The sequence below is a fragment of the Hyaena hyaena genome, unplaced genomic scaffold, assembly GCF_003009895.1.
Source record: "Hyaena hyaena isolate Hyena2069 unplaced genomic scaffold, ASM300989v1 scaffold_214, whole genome shotgun sequence".
Lineage (NCBI taxonomy): Eukaryota > Metazoa > Chordata > Mammalia > Carnivora > Hyaenidae > Hyaena > Hyaena hyaena.
This window is the reverse complement of record NW_024080842.1, coordinates 1,793,589-1,805,675: the sequence shown is the minus strand read 5'-3', so window position 1 is coordinate 1,805,675 and position 12,087 is coordinate 1,793,589. Positions and strand designations below refer to the sequence as shown.

At 38.7% G+C, this 12,087-nt stretch overlaps 1 protein-coding gene across 2 annotated transcripts; it reads left to right on the top strand.

The window, feature by feature from the left end:
• Positions 1–1,363: 1,363 nt before the first annotated feature.
• On the top strand, positions 1,364–11,472 carry CUNH5orf24 (chromosome unknown C5orf24 homolog). 2 transcript variants are annotated; one of them, XM_039242298.1, is made up of 3 exons: positions 1,364–1,682; positions 6,996–7,425; positions 9,115–11,472. In XM_039242298.1, the coding sequence occupies exons 2-3, from the start codon at positions 6,999–7,001 to the stop codon at positions 9,153–9,155; spliced, it is 468 nt and encodes a 155-aa protein (XP_039098229.1). In that variant the 5' UTR covers positions 1,364–1,682; positions 6,996–6,998; the 3' UTR covers positions 9,156–11,472. The 2 variants fall into 2 exon arrangements, with proteins under 2 accessions (XP_039098229.1, XP_039098228.1); XM_039242297.1 differs by having other exon boundaries at positions 6,996–11,472.
• The last annotated feature ends 615 nt before the right edge of the window (positions 11,473–12,087 follow it).

Here is a 12,087-nt window from a genome sequence, read left to right as displayed (position 1 = left end):
AGAGCCGGTTTCAGATCCTCTGTCCCCCTCTATCTGCCCTTCTCCGCTTGTGCTTTCCCCCCAAAATAAATAAATTTAAAAAAAAAAAAAACAGCACCTCTAGTCTTTTTGCACTGCCTAATAAAGTCTTCTCAGCAGCCTTTGTTTCTGGATCCTCTCCTAACATACTCAAGTTCACAGCAAGAACAACTAGGGAAATAAATTAATCGCTTCTGCTAAGTGCCTTGAATGGGGGTGACTGATCTACCAGAAATTTCTGGTAAGTAACTACAGTAACTACATAAAGTGGGGGGGGGGGGGGGGGTTTTGAAAGCAAACTACTTGTCCTTGTCCCTGTGATAGTGGGATGAAGAATACGGCAATTCTGAAGTCTTGAGTGTAAAAAACTTTTACATTATAGGATGTTCCACAAAATGCTTTTCATGGTCACATAGCCCTAGGTCTGAGGCCCCAAACACCTCAACTTATTTGAATATTTCCCATTTTGGTAGCACTTGGAGGTCTCATCCTACCCGTCCACAAGCAGCGAAAGGGCAGAAGCTGAGCCCTTGTAACATGCTTTCAACAGTACTTAACACAATTAGGCATTCATCTTTTTGCCAACATTGATTAAAAGCACCCTTTCTGGGGTTGCCTGGGTGCTCAGTGGGTTGGGCGTCCAACTTCGGCTGAGGTCATTATCTCACGGTTCGAGCCCCGCGTCGGGCTCTGTGCTGACAGCTAGCTCAGTGCCTGGAGCGTTTCTGATTCTGTGTCTCCCTCTCTCTCTGACCCTCCACTGCTCAAGCTGTTTCTGTCTCTCAGAAATAAATAAAACAAATTTTTTTCTAACAGGCACGCTTTCTGGAACAAGACAGCAGAGTTCAAATCCTGACCCCATCACTTAGTCCTTTAATCTGAGAAATGGGGTCAAGTAGTAGTTCCAACATCTACTTGGAATCGGGATAAAAAATATCCCGTAAGTTGGGGCGCCTGGGTGGCTTAGTTGGTTAAGCGTCCGACTTTCGCTTAGGTCATGATCTCACGGTTCGTGGGTTCGAGCCCCGCGTCGGGCTCTGTGCTGACTGCCAGCTCAGAGCCTGGAGCCTGTTTCGGAGTCTGTGACTCCCTCTCTCTCTGACCCTCCCCTGCTCACGCTGTCTCCCTCTCTCTCCTAGAAATAAATAAAACATTAAAAAAAAAATCAATCCCGTAAGGAAGTTAAATCCCTCCCTGTGGGTTTCCAGCTCAACGGTAGGTCGCGGCCTGCACCGCAGCGTTGCGCGGGCCTAAGCCCCGCCTCTTGCCCGTCCCCACGGCGCGCAAGCGCAGCCTGGCTCCACCGGCTACTTTCTCCAAGCCTGCGTGCTGGTCGTCGGCGGGAGACTGGGTCTCGCGATGTGCGTGTGCGTGTGCGTGTGCGTGCGCGATCCTTGCGAGCTCGCGCACGCTTCCCCTCGCAGTACAGGGCTGTGGCGGCCTCTTCCTCCTGCGTTTGGGGCAGGAGCCGGAGTGGTGGCTGCGGCGGGAGCTGGAAGCCAGCGTCCACTTCGCCGCCACCGCCCACGCAGTCTGCCCCTCTGACTTGGGCTCTTCGCGTAGTGCAGAGGCGGCGGGCTAGGAAGGGAGCGGCGCCGGCGTGAGGTTCCCCGCTGATGGGCAACCCCTGGGCGCGCTGAGGGGCCGGGCTACCAGCGACTGAGGTAGGTGGGCGCGCGGGGGTTTGCCAGTCTGGCTCGGAGCCGAATCTGGGTGGCGGGAGCTCGTGGAGGCGGCAAGGAGGCGGCCAGTACGGGGGCCTCGCCTGCGGGTGCGAAGAGGTCTCCGACCCTCGTCTGAGGAGGGGCTCTGGCCTAGCCCGAAGCGAGAGGAGGGGCCCCGGACGTAGTCTGCTCGTCCCTCGGCGTGGAGCCATTATTGGGGGAAATGCCTCCTGCGGCGGGGGGGGAGGGGTCACCCTTTCTTTTCTTTGAGAGGTCGGAATTAGCGGTCCTTCCTGTCCTCCTTTAAATTGAAGTCGGCCGGCTTCGAGATGGACATCTAGATGCAGTGGCCTGTGGACTTCTGCAGCTTGCGGAACTCCCAAGTGCACGGACAGCGGGCTGGGAATTTTGATTATCGGAGGGCTCAGGACTCTTTCTCTAGTGTGGACTTGTATCTTCTGCAAAGTTGTTATTGCTAATACGTTAATAATCGCTTTCGGGCACAACTGGTAATACATTTCTAAACGTCTTGAGTCAGATAAGGATTCTGGCACCGGGAAAACTGCGCTGTTGGGCACAAATAAGGGTTAGAAAGAAGACAAAGAAGGCCGTTATATATGATCTGTCCTAGTATCAAAACTTTCCGTGGTGGGACAGGATGCATGGCTTTGGCATTTGTTTTGGCTGTAGCTGAATAGACCTTCTGAGTGATGCGGGTCACAAATGGACTTTAATTTAGAATTACAAAAAACATAAAAGAGTCCATGTAATTGTTACAACCCAAATGACCTGAAATAGATCTCCGAGAATTATGTGATGTTTCATATTTGGAAGAGAGCATAACTTGGATTTCTTAAAAGGAAGATTTTCTCCATGTTTAGAAAGCTTCACTAAAGCTTTGGGAAGCTACTAAAAATAGAGTTCTTTATGTTGGCAGTAATGACTGCCACATTCAAGGGAAGGGAAAGGAATTCTTTCATAAAGAACTGCTCACCCAAGGACTTTTGGGTTTAAACACAGTAAAACAACTTCAAGATAGCAAGTTTTACTGTGTGCTTTAAAAATTGTATTTTAGGTACATTTAAAATACACAGAAGCTCGTAGTTGACTCCCTTATATTCAGTGAACCATTTTAAAAAATAATTAACCTTGGATAGTCTACACATTCTGTTGTGTTATTGTTGGCTTTCATTCAGTCCAAACTTCTGTTGAAGTTTTCTAGAAGAGTATTCATTCTGACTCTTTTAAGAAATGTGGCCCGCATACTTGGGAAGAGTCTTACAAGAAAGAACAGTATGGTGACAAGCCCTGAAGTCAGAGTAGGAGACATTATTAAGTGTAGGATTAATTAATGCCTGTTTATGTAAATACTGCATAAAACATGTATATCCTTTGTGTGTATGTGTGTAGATGATTATGCACACAAAGTTCTAATGCTGTTGATTCCCATCTTAAAAAGTTGAAAACAAAAGTAGAAAGGATTGGTTGTAGCTCTTTCCTTTTTAGTTCACTGTTTACATTAGTAACTGTGATAGTGAATTTCTTATCCAACTTTTTAATGATTTATTGAATAAGCAGATCACTGTACTGATTTCTTGACAGTAGCAGGGAAGGAAAATATAGAACATATAGAAGACTTGCCCTGAGAAATGTAAGGGCCTGGAACCTGCTTCAGATTCTGTGTCTCCTTCTCTCTCTGCCCCTCCCTGCTCATGCTCTGTCTCACTCTATCTTTCAAAAATAAAAAAATTTATTAAGAAAAAAGAAATGTAAGGGGCACCTGGGTGGCTCAGACAGTTAAGCGTCCGACTTTGGCTCAGGTCATGATCTCTGAGGTTCATGAGTTTGGGCCTCGTGTTCTTGGCTCTGTGTTGACAGCTCAGAGCTTGGAGCCTGCTTGGGATTCTGTCTCCCTCTCTTTCTGCCCCTCCCCCGCTAGCACACATGCTCATGCTCTCTCTCTTAAAAATATTAAAAAAAGAAAGAAAGAAATGTTAAGTCAGTGTCTTATTGTCTTTCCATTGGAATAAACAGCTTCACTCCTGTTTGTGTCTGAGCACTTAGAATAGTGTTTTGCATTGAGTTGGCTCTCAGTAAATGTGAACTGTGTCAGAAGTAAATTAACATAATACAAACCAAATGCCTAAATTCCTGGAGAAGATTAAAGGAATTGGAGAAGCATGCTTTATTTTTTTAAGTTTATTTACTTATTTTGAGAGAGAGTGCGTGTGTACAGTCAGGGGCAGAAAGATAATCCCAAGCAGGCTCCATCCCACAAACTGCATCATCATGACCCGAGCCTAAATCAAGAGTCAGATGCTTAATGGACTGAGCCGCCCAGGCGCCCCACCTTTTTTTTTTTTTTTTTTTTTAATGTTTATTTTGAGAGAGAAAGAGAGACAGTGTGGAGGTGTGCAAGGGGCAGAGAAAGAGGGAGACACAGAATCTGAAGCCGACTCCAGGCTGACAGCACAGAGCCCAACTAGGGGCTGGAACCCAAGGACCGCAGGATCATGACCTGAGCGGAAGCCGGACTCTGAACTGACTGAGCCACCCAAGCGCCCCTACAGGTCTACTTTTTAAATAGTGTATTTTTCTTCTGTGTTGATCAGTATCTGAGCAGAAGATACATGGTAGCATCTTGCCGTTAAGAGCTTAATGTAATGTAAACTGAGACTCTATATTCTGAATGCTAATATATGGTGAATGTTCATACATTAAGAGAAAGTGAAGTTAAGGGAAGTAAGGTCCAGAGGAAAGGTTTTGGTAAATCAATGATAGAAACTTAAAAGGCATGAATTGTAAAGTATTGCATTAAACTGAAGGAAAAAAAAATTTTCTTCCTTTACTGACAGCGCCACTTGTGTAAGAGAACTTGTACCTTTCTACTTGTTTTCACTAGAGCTTTCTTTTCAGCAGGGTGATTTCTGGATAATAAAATTGAAATGTGGGTGACTTTTTCTCTTAAAATCTTCAGCTCAGAGGTTTGTGCTTCTCTTTGTATATGCATGTGGTCTCTAGTCCAACTTTATTGGCAATATACTAGTATTTTGATTCTTATCTAATTCCTGTTTATATTTCTCAATTAGTTTAGAACTTGAAGGAGAAAGGAATGTGGTTAGTGCCTTCACATATGCCAACATTAGCTTTTCTTCAGATTCGGAAACAAATCTGTTTGACTGTAGATGTTCTTAACAGAAAGATTTTGTGGATTTTTGCAGAGGTAGAAGCTAAAGAGGTGAATAAAAAGTCAAACAGGAATATTTTAAAGTGGGTGTTATGTTTTCATTTTAATATACCTGGGTGATTCTCATGGTAGGGGATGGGTTTTGCCCCCCCCTCCCCCCGCCCCGGGAGTATTAGCAAGGTATGGAGAAACTGGATTGTCAAATTGGGAAAAAGAGAGTGTAGCTACTGACATCTAGTGGGAAGAGACTAAGGATGCTGCTGCTAAGTATCTTAAAGTACACAGGACCCCCCTCCCCCCGAATTATCTGACCTAAATGATAGTGTTATTATTGAAATGCCTTGATATAGTTGTATATCATTGCTAAAATTGTTGGTTCTGACGTCAGATTATCTGAATTCCTGTTTGGCTTTACCATTTCCTAATGTGTGACCTTGGCAAATAGCTAAAAATTCCTCATTTTCTGTAAAATAAAGCTGATAATAGTATGTTCCTCAGAGTAGTGGGAAGGATTAAATCAGATAATGTGCCAAGTGCCAAACTTATCACCTGGCACATAGAAAATGTTCAAAAACTCAACTTTCAGCTAATATTACTACATTTGGAACACATCTTGATGATCTCCCTTTATTTCTGAGCTGAAGTAAGAATTTGAGCTGGTGAGGTGAATTAATAACCTCTTTCTCATTATATCCTTGAAACTGAGTGAAGAATTGCTCCTTTTAATATTTGTGTTTAACTCAAATCTTGTTTTATGATCTCAAATCTATAAGACTTCTGTCATAGAGTTAGCTTCTCATTGTAGATATTCTTTCTTTCTAGTTAAGACTTTAAGCTAGCTGCTCAGTAGCTCTTTTTTATCTGTTGATTTTCAGCATATATTTTGTGATTTAACAGAATTCAGTTCTGTGACTTGATTCCCATTTCTTTCTGCCTTCATAACTGAGGTTTTGGTACGGTTTTATATGTATGGTATAGACAAACGTATAACACCTTGGGAGCTAGACCTTACTATACGCCTGTGACTCTTTCTAAATCTGAATGGAACCCATATCTTTCTTACCTTATTGAAACATAATACTTTAGTCTCTATAAACTCATTTTCTGTGTGTCTAAATGACATGGGTGTTAAAGGGGTGATTTGTTATGGTGGTGGTTATAATATATCCTTTATAAAGAGAAAAAAAAATCACAGGGATGTCCTCAAGACAAAACAGAGATTAGACTGTTAATTAGTAACAGGGCTTTTGTAAGGGAAGAAGATCCATATTTATGATCAGGGAGAAAGCAGTGTTGCACTTGAATTTTTTGTCTTGATAACTATACTTTCAAAATAGGAAGTATTTTGTTATGATTGTTACCCATATTTTTGTAGTAAAAGTCTCAATTGTGTAAATGTTGACTGATTTTAGCTAATAGAAACCTCTGTTCACCTTTTATATTAGTACTGCCTCCTGTTTGGATAGATTTGTTTGGTTGGTTGTTTTTTCGGGAATGAGGAGATAGATTAAAGGGAGTCACTACCTGAGAGATTCTGTTCTTTGTTTGACACATTGTGTTTTGTAAAGTATAGCATACACTGAGGATTATATTTCAGTAATAAATTATAATGAGGAAGTGTCCACCTTGTAGAAACTGTGGCCAAATCAGAAGAGTATATGTGAGAAATAAAATAAAAAGCTAAAGAGTGACATTCTAAGAATGTTAGGCAAATGAAAAAAAGAATCTTGTTAATAAAAGTTCTTGTGTTTGTTGTTATCCTTTTAGGGTTTCATAATCTAGAAGTAAAGAGCCAATAAAATGTAACACATTTATTCTCTACTTACCATTTTTCCATTTCCTAAGCAAAGAACATATGGCTACTAATGTATTATATTTGAGTTCAGTATTACAGGTGTCTTGTATGACATATGTCCATACCCTTGATTAATTTGAGGGAAACAAATTTATCTTTGAATCTGCTGATGTGTGTTTGTTTATAAGTGGTCTGGAGTCCTGCCTGTCAGCCTAATTTTAGGTAGCCTACATAGCTCTTGGAAGACAGACTATTTTCCCACTGAATGCTGTCATACAGGTATATATTTATATATGTGTATTTATGCACATTTGTCTTTTATTTTTGGTAGAAAATGATGCATCCTGTTGCCAGCAGTAATCCAGCCTTCTGTGGGCCTGGCAAGCCTTCCTGCCTCAATGAAGATGCCATGAGAGCTGCCGATCAGTTTGACATATATTCCTCCCAGCAAAGCAAATATAGCCACACAGTCAGCCACAAACCAATGGCTTGTCAGAGGCAAGACCCCTTAAATGAAACACACTTGCAGACTACAAGTGGCAGAAGTCTAGAGATAAAAGATGAACTAAAGAAAAAGAAAAATCTCAACCGATCTGGTAAACGTGGCCGACCTTCGGGAACCACCAAATCTGCAGGATACCGAACCAGCACAGGCAGACCCCTGGGAACCACCAAAGCAGCTGGATTTAAGACAAGTCCAGGCAGACCTTTGGGTACAACTAAAGCTGCGGGATACAAAGTCAGCCCAGGGAGACCTCCAGGTAGCATTAAAGCTCTATCCCGTCTTGCCGATCTTGGTTATGGCTGTGGCACAGCAGCTTTTCCTTACCCTATGATGCACGGGAGAGCAGTCCATGGGGTAGAGGAAACTAGTAGTGAAGTTAAGCCACCTAATGAGTGAATGAGGCAGGAAAGGAGGGCCAGGTTTAGAAGGAAGGTTGTGAATAATCCCAAAGCTTCTTGGTTTTATTTTGACATACATGATTATGTAGCCTGGGCTTTCCAAATTTGTTTTCCCGTTTGATTTGTTTTCTTGCTTTTGCTCAGAAACTGCCATATGCTCACAGATGCACTCAGGGCATGAGCAATGGCATTGTGTTTGTATATAGGTTCAAGTATAATATCTAACTAAGTCATTTTTCCTTTCCTTTACAGTTATGGTTGTGTCTCATATGTCATGACTACTTTTAGGCCATTCTACATTGATGCTTTATGTGCTAAACAACTGAAATCATTTTTCCTATTAGTTTGTGAATTAAGCCTACAATATATTAAAGATAATATCTAAGGTATTTTTAACTGATGGAACAAAGCGAACTAATGATTCAGGATTACTTGCGGTAATGGCTGTGAGTTTTCATAACATTTTTTTTCATGAGACAGGACACAGATATTTGTATGCTTTGGCATTTACACAGAGTTCAGATGTTAAAATTTTTACTTTTAATGTTCTAGGTTTAAGCAGCAGAAGCTTATTTATTTTATTTTATTGATTTAACCATTATTCCTAAAAGAATTCTTTAGTGTTTGCCTTCCAGCAGTGATATGTTGTGTATTTTTTAATTGCCTAAGAGCATATATACCAAACACTACAAACAGTTCATACTTACAGAAAAATTAAACTTTTTAATAAAAACTGCACATTACATTTTTGATGACATATAATGCATCCTGAGAATAACATATTTAATATAATAGAGAAAGAAACATTCTTAAGGTTTGCATGTAGCTGTAGTCACTACATTTTGCCTTTCATATGTTTAGTTTTAAAGCATTATACTTAAAACATTTATTAATGTTCATTTATTCAAAATGCTTTTTAGTGTTTTCCCAAGAAATTGTCCCATTGCACTTACTGTGGTTTCAGGTTTCTGTCTACCAAAGGACACAAATTGAAGGTAGAGTGTAAAACTGGTATAAACAAAATGCAATTTTCTGACTGTCAGAACCCAAATATTAAGAAATCTGTAGGAATCCATCTATGCATGAAACATGTAAAAATACTTTAGTTTAATTAAAAAATCTAATAGTGGCGTCAATGAGACCACTTCAAAAGAAAATTTTTTCCAACAATATTTGCTTTAGAAGCAAGATAGAAAAGAAAAAAAACTGTTGGGTAGGTGTGTATGGTAGGGACAGAGGGAAGTCTCTCTTCTCCCCTTACTGAAAGTAATACTCTTTTTAAATATACATTTTATTCTGAGTTTGTTCTAAATAAGATAAACAGTTATAAACTTCAGATTTGAAAAAAAAACTGAACTTTCAAGTTACAATGTATGTATTTGTGTTTTTAAATGCCTTTGAGATTATAGTGTAGATCTGCAGGACCCAAAAACTTTTAAAATCATGACAGTTTTAAAAGGGCGCATCTTTGTGTTGTTTGGGCTTGCTCTCAGTTATTGCAAACTCTGCTTGCAAATGGATGTCATGTTTCATACCTTTTTTATCAGGAAAAAAGCAGCAAGCCTTCAGGTGTTCCAGTGATGCCTGACACAATGAGCTGGACTTATGCTGCTCTTTACAGTAAGAGGTGTTGCATTGTATGTGGGGACTTGTGTGCACTGGCATCTAAGACAGTGACCTCAACAATTTTAGCTTTGCACAAACCCTAGAGAACAATAATGATGACTATAAATCAGTTCTAACATTCTGGCAGCTAAATTGCTACAAGAGTTTCTCCTTACAGAAGCTTAAAATATAAAACTTAATAATTTACTCAGAACAGTATAACTTCTGACACACACAAATGCTTACATATTTATTCCCGTGTTCATCTAATCCACTTTTGTGATAATGTATCTGTCATTTAGCTGTTTCTCAAGATGATGTTCAGCAATTGGCTGCTTAGAAATCCTCTTTTGAGTTCCTGAAAGCAGTTGTTTAAATGTTCTACCTATATATCACTGTCAAGGATTTGGTTACATGTTGTTTTATACTATGTTCATTTGACATTTCCCTTTCAGGTTACTTTTATCCCTGATTTGTTGTACATACCCTTCCCTTTCTGTCTGCTCTTTGCTTCATTCATTCCCCTGCCCTGCCTCTTGCCCCAGTCTCCAGCACATCTACTCAGTGGTGCTGTGCTGTGTGTCAGAAGATAAAGCAGGTGTATTATTGTGTAATGAATTTTGTATACATGTTAATGAAATGGTGAAAGCAACTAAAGGAATTCTGTTCATAACAGTGTTTATTAATATCAGGAGTTATGTCCCAGGAAAAAAAAGGGGCAGTTGGCTACAGTTGTGAATGGTTAACGTTGTTCGGAAAGCTGAATTTTCTGTTCAGGTAAGCATTTACCTGGAGTATTAGATCTGTCTGGTGGTGAGCATCTCCTGATTCCACTTCCTTTTCTCCTTGTGAACAGTTTATTGGTGCCATGCTGAAGAGAATGACATAGAGTGATAACATGAATGAAGTCTTAAAATATACAATATTTTTACTTCTCTATAAAGCCTACATTGTGCATCTTTTGTAACACTGTTTCTTGTCATGATAAACACTGAAATAGCATGTTAAACAATTGCCTATACTTTAATATAATCAGTTGGGGAAAACTGGCCTTTTCTTTCAACTGTGTGATTGTTCCTTGAAAGGTAAATTGCTAATTTTATATTGTATAATTCTGTTCTTCACAAAATAGGTTTCACTATTCTGTATTAAAACTGTTGGTCAGAAAATGATCTGCTATTCAAGTAAGTTTGCTTTCCTTTTTTTTGAAAAATTTTTTAACATGCCTTATTTATTATATTAACAAGTAAGCAGCTAATACAGATAAAGTTTTCATTTTTTTCAGAGATATAACCTTGCATAACTGATCTTTAGTATGGGATGATTTTGATACTATCTTTGGAGTTTTGCACTGGATATTTTAAAAATACTGGCACAATGTATTGGAAGAAAATAAGCATCTGATTAATTTTTAATATTTGGGGACATTTTTTAAACCAGTGTTCATTTAGACTAAAATATTCTTGATATTTTTTATTTACTTTTTAAGGAAATCTCTGTTAAATTAATAAAAGTAATATTCATTCCAAACTGATGTTTGTGTGAATTTACATGTAATAGTTTCATGAAGTAATAGAGTTTCTTTGAGTTAAGGAGGAAAAAACAGTTATCTGGATCCATTTATTAGATTAAAGGTGATCCAGCCAATATAAGAAAAACCAGTGTATGAGCTAAAGAAAAAAAACCTTCTCCTTTCTAGTCTAAGAAGCTTTAAAAAGAAGAATTCAGGGGATGTTGACAATAACTGCTGCTCTGTCAGTCATTGTCTCTATATGCAGTAAAAGTTTATGGTCCCTTCATAATATAAACATTCACAACAGTTCAAAACATTTTTTTCCTTGGACATAAAATATTTTGATGCTATTATAGTTTTTATTATAGCTTAACTATATGCTCTAAACTCTAGGATGTATCTAAATCTTTCCTTTGCTTTTACCTCCTCCTCCCCCCAAGTAGATATATCTGTGCTCTCACATACAATGTATTTAATTTTGGGAAAATTTAATGCTATATAGTAAATCAAGTGTGTGATTTATAGTAATCAGACCACTTTGATTCTTTAAGTTTCACAGTTCCTTTTTTCCACAGATAATTACAGAGAAAATAATTACCAATTAACTGATAAGCACGTTGTCCTCTGCTGTAAAAAGTCTGAATAGATACTGTGTATGTTTTTATGTTCATGAACTTGAGCTACTCGTGTGCAATTATGTGTATGGGAATGGAGTAGTGTTCATGATTTGTATCTACATCATCATATGGATGTATATTTATTAATAAAGTCATTACTTTAAAACCAACTCGAGCACTGAGTGTTATGTGGAAACTAATTTGACAATAAACTATTTGAAAAAAAAAAAAACAACAACAAAAAAAACCCCCAACTCTGTTTACTGCTTTATTAGCACAGTATTTGTCAAGTAGAAGAATGGTAAATGGTATACCTTTATCATGACTGTGATCTTGTATTTTCTTAGGTGTGCTTTCTGAAATCTTCCCCCCTGTGCTTTTGTTTTTCTCAAAATAGTAGTATTCATATATTTGTAATTTAAAATTCTAATTTATACATGGATCTCCTGTTCTTTGCTTTTTCTTCCCATTATTAAGCTATAGCAGGCTAATAGTTACACCAAAGGCTTATATTTAAATCTGATCTCTTTAGTTTAAAAAATGGTTGATCTTTTTTAGTTAAAAAAATTCAGGTATTAAATGTGCCTAATTTATTGTTGTTTGAATGTTAACCTTAGGGAGAACAGCATGTGCATATTTTGTAGTTGTTAAATATTGGAGATAGAAAAGGAAAACACTTTCCCCTGATTTTTGAACATAAATTTACCTTTTTTTATTTTCTTCAATGCCTGGAGATCATCTAGAATGCAAGTTGGCAAGCTGAGACCTACTGCCTCTTCTGGTAA

What these genes read in the sequence shown, in the direction of transcription:
- CUNH5orf24 (XM_039242297.1), top strand. Translation starts at nt 6,999, where the DNA reads ATGATGCATCCTGTTGCCAGCAGTAATCCAGCCTTCTGTGGGCCTGGC.